General features: G+C 38.3%; 1 protein-coding gene across 6 annotated transcripts in view; it reads left to right on the forward strand.

Moving 5' to 3' along the window:
* The window catches only part of ELP3 (elongator acetyltransferase complex subunit 3), a 100,310-nt gene that overhangs the window by 56,350 nt on the left and 31,149 nt on the right, over positions 1-12,811 (forward strand). For all 6 annotated transcript variants that reach the window (XM_063816976.1, XM_001165532.6, XM_009455087.5 and 3 more), the window contains 2 exons: positions 8,696-8,786; positions 11,323-11,388. In XM_063816976.1, the coding sequence (XP_063673046.1) occupies positions 8,696-8,786; positions 11,323-11,388 (157 nt within the window). The remainder of the gene's footprint in view (positions 1-8,695; positions 8,787-11,322; positions 11,389-12,811) is intronic.

Raw genomic sequence — 12,811 nt, forward strand, 5'->3', positions numbered from 1 at the left:
GATCATCTCCCCTTGCCTTCCCATCTCCCCTTCCCACTGCCTGTGGAGACAGTGCACCTGAAGCGTGGCCAGCAGCATGCCTTGCACCTGACTGATGCAGAGGTAAGGAGAGGGAGTGCAGAGATGGCAACTGCAGTTGTTGGGAGATTAGTTACATTGAGCAAAGAAGTTATTTGATTTAGCAAATGAGTAGATGTCCTAAAGATAAGGAGAGCCAGTTTTCTCACTCCCTGAAGGGATTTACAAACATTTAAGAGGTGAAAGCTGAAAAGAACACCAGGGTACCATGTTAGTATTGGAATTATCAGTATGAACTTACGGGTTTAAAAATTTATATATAGAAATAGTTATAGCATGTATGTTTATATATATAAATATATGTCTCTCTCTGTGTGTGTATGTGTGTATGCATGCATATATTTCTTAGTAGTGTATACTGAGAGGTTCTAGAGGCAATGACACCCAGCAGTAATAAACACAGTGAGTTCCAAGATTATAGTTTCTAAAACCACTCTCCACTAAAAGAAATCAGTGCTTAGAAAAATGACCATTTCCAGGGCTGGGCAGCAAACATACAGGATGAACACAGAACATCTTGTTGTTCCAGAGAGTAAGTAAATAATCAAAGAATGACGGGTCATGTCAGAAGGACCCAGAAACCAGCCTGAATGCATACCCACTGGCAAAAATCTAATGTCAGCAACAAAATAAATAATGTTAATATTAGTTAAAAACTTGTATAAAATAGGAATCCATAAGTTTATACTGATATACATAAATGAATAGATAAATAGGAAAGAAGGGAAAAGTCTTCCTTACATACAAGGTCAACTAGTAAATATAGAAGGGATGGTAGAAATAGTCACTATTTGGCAACCATTAGATTAGTAGTAAATGCTTCTACTAATAGCATTTACATTGGTGTAATACTACAATACTACACTACATTGGTGTAATACTACAATAGCATTAGGTGATAGACACAGGAGTCATCAGTCAATATGAGACTAGTAGTTGTAGGTTTGATGAGGAACAGGGTGTTGTCATGATATTGACATTTCTCCCCATAAAATATTACTCAGATGTAAAAGGGGAAATGGTGACCATGGTGTAGATAGCCGGCAGACACAGTCTTGACCAGGGCATCCTGTGACAAAACAGGTCAATATAGCATGCCTATATTATTCACTGAGACGGGGCATCATTTCTGTGGTATTCCTGCCAAGAATTCATGGCCTCTGGTCATGAGGAAACACTGGACACATCCAGTGAGAATAAAGACTTTCTAACTGGATACCATTAAGTATGGTGTTAGTGATAGGCATTTTTAGATACTCTTTATCAAGTTGAGGAAGTTCCCCTTTATTCCTAGTTTACTGAGAGCTTTTATCATGAATGGGTGTTGGATTTTGTCAAATGCACTTTCTGTATCGACTAATATCGTGAGATTTTCTACTTTAGCTCATTGTTTTGATGAATTACAATAAATCGCACTTGGTTTCAACATATTCTTTTTATGCATTTGATACATTGGATTTCATTTGCTAATATTTTGTTGAGGATTTTTGCATCTATGTTCATGAGAGATGTTGGTCTGTAGTTGCTATGATCTGAATGTTCCTCACCCACAAAAAAATAAAAATTCATGTGTTGAAATCCATACCATCAGGAGGTGGGACCTTTTGGGATGTGATTAGGTTAATAAGGCAGAGCCCTCATGAATGGGGTTAGTTACTCAATATAAGAGGCCCCAGAGAACTGCCGCATTCCTTCCATCATATGAGACACAGCAAGAAGGCACCATCTGTGAGAAAGTGGGCCCTCACCAGGCACTGAATATGCAAGTACCTTAATCTTGGCCACCAGAACTGGAAGAAATAAATTCCTGTTCATAGTCTAAACAGTTCATGGTATTTTGTTAGAGCAGCTCGAACAGACTCAGACAGTAGTTTTCTTGTAAGTTCTTTGTCTGGTTTTGGTATTAAGGATGCTGGCCTCACAGAATGAGTTCAGAAGTACTAAGAAGTATTCCCTCTGCTTCTGTCCTCTGAAAGAGATTGTAGAGAATTGGTATAGTCTTGCTTAAATGTTTGGTAGAATTCACCAGTGATATAGTCTTATTCAGATTGAGTATTTCTTCTTGTGAGTTTTGGCAGATTGTATCTTTCAGGGACTTTGTCCATTTCATCTAGGTTATCAAATTTGTGGGCATAGAGTTGTTCATAGTTTTCCATTGTTATCCTTTTAATGTTCATGGGCTCTGTAGTGATGTCTCCTCTTTCACTTCTGATACTAGGCGTTTCCATCCTCTCCTTTTTGTTAGCTTGGCTAGAGGCTAATCAACTTTTGATTGGTCTTTTCAAAGAACCAGTTTTTGGTTTCATTGATTTGTTTCTCTGTTGATTTCCTGTTTCAATTTAAATTTCCACTCTAATTCTTATTATTTATGTTCTCCTGCTTACTTTGGATTTAATTTACTCATTTTATAGTTTCCTAAGATGGAAATTTAGATTTTTTATTTTATTCTTCTAATATAGGCATTCAGTGCTATAAATTTTCCTCTAAGCACTGCTTTTGCTGCCCTCGTTCTTTGTTTCTATTTTTGTCTTCCATTCTTTTTCTGCCCTTTGTGGTTTTAATTAAGCATTATGTATTATTCCATTTTCTCTCCTTTCTTAGCATATCAGTTATTCTTCTTTTTTTACTTTTTTTTTCCAGTGGTTGCCCTAGAATTTGCAATGTGCATTTACTACTAATCTGAATTCACTTTCAAATAACACTATACCACTTCACTTCACAGGTAATGTGATACCTTTATAATAACAAAATAATCCTAATTCCTCCCTCCTGTCCCGTGTGTCATTGCTGTCATTCATTTCACTTAAATACATGCATAAGTAAGCATTTGTATATATGTTATGTATATACACACACATAAGCTATCTATAGCAGCATACATAATTGAATACATTGTTGCTATTGAACAAACTCTGTTAGATCATTTTAAAATAAGAAAAAGGAAAGGTTTTATTTTACCCTTGTTTTTGTTCAACATTTCTCTTTATGTAGGTCTGAGTTTCTGACCCATATCATTTTCCTTCTCTCTAAAGAATTTCTTTTAACATTTCTTGCAAGGCAGATCTATTAGCAACGAATTCCCTGAATTTTTGTCTGAGAAAGCCTTTTTCTCTCCTTTATTATCCTTTGAAAGAATACTTTCATAGGATACAGAATTCTAGGTTGGTGGCGGGTTTTTTTTTCCTATCAGCACTTTAAATACTTCACTGTACTCTCTTCTTGCTTGCATGGTTTCTTAGGGGAAGTTGGATATAATTTTTATTTTTCTCTATACGTAAGGTGTTTCCCCCCCTCCCCAGCTTCTTTCAGGAATGTTCTTTATCTTTTTATTTTCTGTAGTTTGAAAATGAAATGCCTACGTGTAGGTTTTGGGGGCATTTATCCTGTTTGGTATTCTCTGAGCTTCCTGGATCTGTGGTTTGGTGTCTGATATTAATTCTGGGAATTTCTCAGTCACTGTTGTTTCAAATATTTCTTATGTTATTTTGTTTCTTCTCTTTCTGGTGTTCTTATTACACATATGTTACACCTTTTATTTATTTTAGAGACAGGGTCTCACTCTTACCCAAGCCATTCTCCCACCTCAGCCTCCCAAGTAATCGGGACTACAGGCGTGTGCCTCCATTTTTTGTGGGGATTATGTTGTCTAGGCTGGTCTCAAACTTCTGGGCTCAAGTGATCTTCCTGCCTCGGCCTTCCAGAGTGCTGAGATTATAGGTGTGAGCCACCGTACTCGGCCTGTGTGACACATTTTGTAATTGTCCCACAGTTCTTGGAAATTCTGTTCTATTTCTTTCAGTCTTTGTTGTCTTTGCTTTTCCATTTTCAGAGTTTCTCTTGATAATATCTCAAGCCTAGAGATTCTTTTCTCAGCCGTGTCTGTCTACTAATAAGCCCATCACAGGCATTCTTTATTTCTGTTTCAGTGATTTTTTTATCTCTAGCATTTCTTTTTAGTTTTTCTTCAGATTTCCATCTTTCTGTTTACATTCCCCTCTGTCCTTAAATTCTAGCTACCTTTTCCGTCAGAGCCTTCAGCATGTTAATTATAGTTGTTTTAACTTCCTGGTCTGATGATTCCAACATCCCTGCCATGTCTGTTCCTTATTCTTGCTCTGTCTCTTCAAGTTGTGTCTTTTGCCTTTTGGTATGCCTTCTAATTTTTTGTTCATAGTCGGACATATAATGTTCTAGGTAAAAGGAATTGCTGTAAATAGGCTTATAGTAACCTGATGGTAAGATGACGGGGGAGAAGTGTTCGCTAGTCCTGTGATTAGGTCTTAGTCTTTCAGTGAGCCTATGCCCCTGGACTGTGAACATCACAAGGGTTTCTCGGTTTTTCCTATGCCCTTAGATGGGACAGGATGACTAGAGTGGGCAGGAGTTGGATATTTCCTTCCCCCAGGTCAGTTAGGCTCTGGTTAACTAGTTTCTCCTGCGGGAAGGCCTTAATTAAGAAAAGCAGTGCTAGGGCATGTTTCAAAATGGTTTCTTTTCCCCTCTCCCAGCCAGAAGCAGAAGGGTTTATTTCTCTGATATTTAATGTGAGGACCTGGCCAAGTTACTGGAGGTAAATCTCACAATATTGTAGGAGTTGGCCTGTGAGTGGGTCCATCCGGAGTTTTTAACTCTCAGACTTGTCTGAGCCTCCAGCAGTTCATCAGTTAGAATTCAGGTTTTCTTACCTTAGTGTTGGTTTCTCACAGCAGTTTCCACTCAGGAGTCTCTGCTCTGTTAAGCCACGACTTCCACTAGGAGTCTCTGGTCTCTGTTCTGGGAAGCCACAACTCCCTCTATTTGCCTCTCTGTCTCTCCAGCCCCGGGGCAGTAGTTTACCTTGTGTCTTCCCCTCTTATAGGTCCAGAAGAGTTGTGACTTTTCAGAGTGTTGACCTTCTACTTGTTCAAGTAGAGTAGCAACTTGCAAGCTCCTTAAATGCAGAACCAGAAACTGGAAGTCCCTTCTCTGCCTGTTTTTCACTTGGGATGTCTTTTTGTTGTTGAGTTGTAAGAGTTCATTGTATATGCTAGATACAAGTCCCTTATCAGATACATGATTTACATATATTTTCTCTCATTCTGTGAGTTATTTTTTTCACTTTTTTATTGGTATGATTTGCAGCACAGATGTCTTTAATTTTGATGTAGTCTTTTTCCTTTGTCACTTGTGCTTTGGCGTCATGTATAAGAAGCTCAGCAGTGGCTGGGCACAGTGGCTCATGCCTGTAATCCCAGCACTTTGGGAGGCCGAGGCAGGTGGATCACCTGAGGTCAGGAGTTCAAGACCAGCCTGGCCAACATGGCAAAACCCTATCTCTACTAAAAATACAAAAATTAGCTGGGTGTGGTGGCAGGCACCTGTAATCCCAGCTGCTCAGGAGGCTGAGGCAGGAGAATCGCTTGAACCTGGGAGGCGAAGGTTGCAGTGAGCTGAGATCATGCCACTGCACTCCAGCCTGGGTGACAGAGCGAGACTCCATCTCAAAACAAAAAAATAAACGTGCTCAGCAGCATGAAGTTTACTTCTGTGTTTTATTCTAACAGTTGTGTAGTTTTAGCTCTTACTGCACTTAGGTCTATGATCCATTTTGAGTAAATTTCATATATGGTATGAGGTAGGGGTCCAGTTTCATTCTTTTGCCTATTTGTTGAAAAGACTATTATTTTCTCATAGAATTGTCTTGGCACCATAAATGATTTTTAATGTGTAGATCTTACATCCTACCTTTGAAACCATTACTGAACATCCAGGTAGCTCTGACTATGGTGATTTACCAGATGTCATATCCTAGAAAATCCTTGTGGGATTTACATGTCATTTGCAAGCTTTAGTAGTTTCCATAATGAGGCAGACTCAGGGTCTGCCTAGCCAAATTGTCATTTGCCAGCAGAGAACTTAAAGTACCAAAGAAGGGCCTAATATTCTTCCCTAATGTCAAATTAAGGCTCCAAAGTGCCTCAGCTTTTTATGATTGTAAATTATCAGTCTGTCTAGATGAATTTTTAGTTAATGTTTTACCTTTGCCTCTTATCAGATTAGTGAATTCCATGTGTTTAATACCTGTCCACATTTGTCCCTATCAAGTTTCAAAGTATGCTGTTTAGAAATTAGAACAGTTCTTTGAATTCTGTGTGCCAGTGAAAAGAGCAAGTATGAAGTTGTGCATATGAATTAATAAGTAAATCAGTTTCTTCATAGGTAGGGAGGAAGTTTAATTTGGATGTAGGGAAGGGGCAATAGGATAAGACCAGGACAACAGAGCATCATTTATGACTGGGGAGCTAATGGAGGGAAGTTGTCCTGTTGGTTGAGAGATGGGTTCTGCAGCCCCTTCTGTGGGCTGGGTAGGCTCCGTGGGCGAGTCTCTTACACATTGTTGTCCTGGATTATCTCCTCTGAGTCCATTCTACAAAGGAGACTCTTAAAAACCATGTTTTCTACCTATGGTAACAGAGCTGATGAGAGTTTAATGCCTCTTTTAAGGGTTTGAGATTTTTTAATTGGTTTTTGGCGCATTGGGTAATTAACTTCTCAGTGACCAGTTTCCTACATACAGTCATCCTTCAACCCACAGAGGCCCTACCTTTAGGCCTCTGCTCTCTTCCTATGTCCAGCCATCCATGGTATTCCGCACCTCTTCATTCATTTTCTTCTTAATTAACTGAGGATACAGAGAGGAGCACTGCCCCAAGTGTAGTCCTGAGATGCTATCTCATGTTCCTAAATGCAAGAAGGCTGTTGTGTGCCTTAGAGAAATTACATGTGTTAGGTAAGCTGCTTTGAGTTATAGCGCTGTCCTTGAGTTATAGTGCTGTCCATGAGTTATAGTTCTGTGGCCATGAGTTCAATGTTAATGAATCAGCTATATGTTAAATAAGGTGCCTTTAAACAGAAACATGCATCAAACAAGGTTATGCATTGATTAGTTGAAGATGTTTTAGGGGCTCACAGGAACCTAACCCTGTATATCCCCTGTGGACAATGCTTTAGTATTCACTAATTCAGTATTCACAACAGCATAACTATCATGAATAACAAGAATTAAATGTATTTGTCATGTAATGGGCGCTAACACTGGTTGCCACTGACTATATCAGATTAATTTTGTGCTGTGTGTGATGTTTTAAATTTTAAGTTTTATATATTTCTTATATGTGTATATATGAGATGTATAGCCATATATTTAATCTATATGATGTATAGCCACATATTTAATAATTTATATATTTGTGAGTTCTTTATAAATTATTTCAGGGTAAAAAGGGGCATTTAGAAGACTTTGTTTGGCTTGTAAAATCTGAAACAGTAAAATTTTAAAAATACACATATGTTCCTTGCCAAAATTAACCATATTTTTTACTTTAGTAGCCTTCATTTAGCATCATCTGATTACTAATTTTAAAATGTATTTGATTTTAAGAAAATTATAGTTCCAAAGATAGAAATTTATTTTACTGTTAACTGTAAGTAAGCCATATATGCTAACTCTGGTCACTCTAATATATACATTTTATGTCACTCTCACTTTGAACCCTCCAATGTGTCTTTGCCTTAAAGAATTTTGACTTATCTTTGATTTATAGAGTTTGTATGGCAACTCTCCTGGCTTCCAGAGCCTAACAGACTTACTTGTATAGCTTTTAAAGCTAATCGATTGGCTTTTGATACTTTTGCTGGAGGAATATCTTATTAAAATCAAATGGATGAATTAGCTAATTGTATTTAACATTTGAAGGGATAAGTGAAAAGAGGAGGAAAAGACTCAAGTTGATTCAAAAGCAAAATGAGAAGAAAAGATAATTGGCATATTCTCCACATCTTTCCTCTGATCAACCACATAGGAGACAAAACAAATTAGAGGCTTGTCTTTGAACAGGAAGCAGATGTGCCGAGCATATTTTTACTTCAGATTTTGTTAACTATTTTATCTTTAGATACTGATTTTTGTCTAGAGGAGAGTGTTGGAGCAACTAAAATGGAACTCATAACTTCAGCTCTTGATGGAAGTTTCCTTGATGCCTGGCACTTTATGCTGTATTAATGCCAGGAAATAAATTTTATTTCCTCCTATCTTTAGGCAAGCGGTTATTCCTCTAATGCACAGTCACTTTTAACTTAGATTTTCGAGAAACAAGGAAAAAAGATTTAATCTTTGAAACCAGTTGTTGGCTAAGGCAGGCTTTTGAGCATCCCAGTTACTTGTCATTCAGCAGCTGTGTGGGAAAATGTAAGCTACATTGTTGAATGGATTTTGAAAAGGAAAAAATTTATTTCTTGATTTATTTGGTACAAATGTCTCTTTACTCAAAAAATCTTTACAAATGGTTATTGGGCATTCAGTCATTTGCTTAGCACTCTGTAATTTTATAAAGTGATTTCCATCAGGTGCCTTTCACAGAAACGCTGAAGGTCAGGGGAAATCATAATTTCCTTGATGAGAAAGCTGAGGCATAGAGAAGCTCCTTGTTAGGAGGCTTTGCCTCTGATTTCCTGGTCGGCTTCATAGGTTTTTTGTTTTTTTATTTTTGTTCTTTTTAACTTTTTTAATATCCTTGCCTTACTGCTGTGGAGAATGATTTCTATTTTGCAACAGCTTATGTTTTTCTCCTGTGTACAGGGATATTCCAATGCCTTTAGTTAGCTCAGGAGTAGAGCATGGTAACCTGAGAGAGCTGGCACTTGCAAGAATGAAAGACCTCGGAATACAGGTAAGAGCAAATATGGCGGTCAGGCCACAACTGTTGAGAAAAAGAGAAATCTGAAACACAAAAGACTTTGCCACTACCACCCCTAAAACCAGACTTGTGGGTCAGGTCAGAAAGCCCCCAGATGTTGAAAGCATAGTCACTGGACTGTGTCGGAGCTGAAGCCAGTGGTGCAGGGGCTGCCTCCTTTTCCTTCATTCCCTTCTGCTTTCTTCTGCCTGCTCAGATTGCCAACTGCATGCCCCACTCCAGTTTTTAAAAACAGTTTTTCTTTTGAAGTATTAGGTATTCAGTTATTGACTGAAGAAAAAGGAGATGTGAATCCTGAAAGGAAAATATAATCATTTGAAAAGACAAGTATTATGTGCATGAAATAATTGCCAAAACTGCTATTGCCCCACATATACCAGTCTCCCATCCCTCTGGCCATTGAAGTCCCTTCTTCGCTCACAGATATTTACTAAACATCTCCTCTGTGCTGGCCCAGGATATACAAAGAGCCCAAGAACCTGCAATTTAACAGTCTCTGTGGGAAATTCTTAAGTCATAGGCAGGTTTAAAACTCCAGTGCTCAGGAACTTCTTAGAGCTGCTAAAGGGATAAACCAGAAGTGGTGTTGAGACCAAGGGCCGACTCCTGGGCTCTGCCTTCAGAGATACTGGATCAGTAGATTGGGATGGGACCTATCTGTTTGTTATCCAGCACTAGGTACATGGTTCTCATGCACAATTCAGATTTGGGCCACACTTTGAAAGACATGGTTCCAAGGATTGCATATGGTGTTTGTGGACTTACCTAAGACATTTTATTCTCTCACTCAAATTATTATGGAGAAAATGTTTCAGAAGATTGTTCAGGGGAGAGTTTGTGAATATTATTGGCATATTCTACCAAAAAAAAAGTGAACAATTTTATGTTCCAGAAAAATAGCAAATGACACCAAACAAAATTGTGTGCCTGCTTTGCCTCCAAGGCTCCAGCTGTTTGTGTTCTCCATCTCCTCTTGCCTACAAGAAGGGCACTGACCTTCAAGAAGGCCAAGGTGACTGACCTGGCCTGGTTATCCCAACAATCTCGTTATCCATCCATCTTCTTTAACCCTCACCCCTCATAAGCCTTGTTAGCCTCTATTAAAGTAAGCTGGGATTGAGTCCAAAGGCTGGAATTTAGTCATAGCCAAAATATATCTAGTTCCTATAGGCAGCATCTTGAGCAGAAAATAAGCACACACCAATCTCTGCCTTTAAAAAAGCATGCCCAAAAAAAAAAAAAAAAACAGAAACAGCATGCAGATGTTCATTAAGAACATGGAACAGTAATACATTCCCATGCTAGCTACTATATAGAACTGCTGTAGTGAAAGGACAGCAGCTACATTAAGTAGATTAATAATTACAGAGATTGATCATCTTCGTCTGCTGTACAGTTTTTGTTTACTGGAATTCATGGACTCTACATCAGCAAAGCATTGTCTTGAGCTAGTTCCTGGGGTGTGGAAGTAGCTTTAGTTTTCTACAACTGAATAATGAGCTCTTATTTTTCTCTTGGAATTTTGTACATATATACCAGTCCTTCATAAATATACTATTACTAGAAAAGCTTATGTGACATCATCAAATTTCCCACAGTGATCTTTTCTTACTGGAAGAAAATGTTTATGGTTTGTTCTATGGGGGGGAAATATACCATAAGATATATAATTGAATAATTACAATGATTTATAATAATGAAAAGGATTGTGTAATTGTAAATGTCTGGTAGCATAGCATGCACTGTGGGTTGTGGAATAGAAGTGAGAGCCACATCACAGATGCTTGGCCATGCAGACCAGACATTGCATTGGCATTGTCTGCAGGCAGCTCCATGCCTTCTCAGATATTCAAAGAGCCATTTGTGATTGTGCTTCAGAGTATGTAATACATGGCTCTAGGTTCCTCCTCCCTCCCTCCCTCTCTTCCTTCCTTCTTTCCTTCCTTCCTTCCTTCCTTCCTCCTTTCCTTTCTTCCACAGTGCCCTTCTTGCAAAAAAAAAAAAAAAAAAAGCCATCTTCAACATGTAATTTTTGGATATTCCTAAAATGATACAAATATGGGGATGCTAAAAATGTTAACTGCCTTAAAATGGAAGTTTTAAACATTTAGGAATTTACTTTTTACTCTTTATATACATACTTCTGGATTGTACTTTCAGATAGTTATATCCCCTAGGCAAACCTGTTTCTTACTTTTATGACTTACATTCTTTACTGCTAAGATTATATTATATATTGATCTTTTTTGAATTCTAAATTTATTTTAAAAGCACTACTGTACTACTTCATACATTCCTACTCTGGTTTCCCCATCCTCAGATTCATTAAAGGTGGTTTTATTTTGAAATTCAGCTCTTTTATCTCACTGTAAGTTATATGCAAACTTAATTTTGAGCCCAGGGTTTGGTGGAGAGGTTTAAATAAAAATAAAGATTGAATTAGTTACCAGTTTTATATTTGTGCCCCTCCCACCCCCCCACCCCGCTCCCGCCATTTTTTTTTTGACAGTGTCGAGATGTGAGAACCAGAGAAGTTGGAATCCAAGAAATTCATCACAAAGTACGGCCATACCAGGTTAGTCTCTTCATGTCATAGAGGGCCTAGGTACTGTCCTTAGATCTCTGCCAACCCTGGGCCCACATATTCTTAACCAAGGACAGAGCCCCAGGAGTGAATAACTTAGGAGCAGAGACTAATCGAGGATTAGATACCGGTGTCAAACCATGAAAGCCAAATACAAGAATTCTAGAAGAGCCAGGTTAGGAAAACGAAGTCTGAACCTCATTCTAGATTAGCACTTCCAGTGGAACTTTCTGCAGTGTTGGAAATGTTCTGTGATCTGAGCTATCCAATATCCAATATGGTGGTGACTGTTGAGCACTTGCAATGTGGCTTGTACAAATGAGGAACTAAATTTTTAATTTAAAATAAATTCAATTGTAAATAGTCCCCTGTGACTATGAGCTACATTTGGGAAGAGCATAGTATGATCTGCTTCTCTCTTTATGTGTAACTATTCAGCTGTTGCCCAATGGTGATAAGCAAATGAATAGATCAGCCCTTATCCACAGGCTCCACAAAAATTAAGCATAATGCCTTAAGGCATTTGTGGTATGTAATGAATTAACTTTTCTCTTATACTCTTATGATGTCTAGCTGTATGCCAGATTTTCTGTAGGATTTGATTCTCTTGTGGAACCCCATTTGAGAAAGGCTGGAATAGATGATCTCTGCATTGATATTTCTGTTCTCAGCATGAATCAGTTAATTGACATTTTTCACATTTAGGACCTTTTGAGAGAAAAAGTAGACCCAACACAATTTGCCAGATTCTTGTGCTGTTCAGTTATTTAGCAAACATTGTTGAGAAGGAATATGTGTTAGTCTGAATTGTTCACCTTGCTCTGGGTACCATCTCCCCATCTACCGAGTGTTTCTGCGTGTGGCCATGTCCACGTGTATACTTTTCTCTGTGCGTGCAATATTGTTACATATGGCTTCTATTTAAGAAAAGTACAAGAGCCATTTGTACAATGAGCTGAAGAGCCAAAAGCCTGTGCAGACTGCTACCACAAAGCTTCCCCCCAGAAGCTACCCTCCATGATTGAACTTTCTCTAACATTTTCATCCCATAATTATGCATAATATTTAAGTGCCCTGTGGGAGGCCATACTTCCTTGAAATTTCATCAAGGTGCAGGTGACCAGCATCACATTTTTCTTCCCCAAAGATAGGTTTCAGTGGAGGCAATAAGGACTAGAAGATGAAACCCAAACCATTGAACACCTGACAGTTTTGAGACAAAGGGGTGTTCCTGAGAGCTACGCATGAGACGTGATTTTGAAATTTTACATTAAGAGACTCTTCATGGGGAGTCAAATGCATGGAAGCCTTTACTGAGCTGGATCTCTGTAAGAGTCTCAAGGTTAATGAAGTTCAAGTATTTGTGAAATTATACAGTTATTTTCCTTTTATAATAGTCCATGAACAAGGTGTG

Source organism: Pan troglodytes, chromosome 7, assembly GCF_028858775.2.
Source record: "Pan troglodytes isolate AG18354 chromosome 7, NHGRI_mPanTro3-v2.0_pri, whole genome shotgun sequence".
Classification (NCBI taxonomy): domain Eukaryota; kingdom Metazoa; phylum Chordata; class Mammalia; order Primates; family Hominidae; genus Pan; species Pan troglodytes.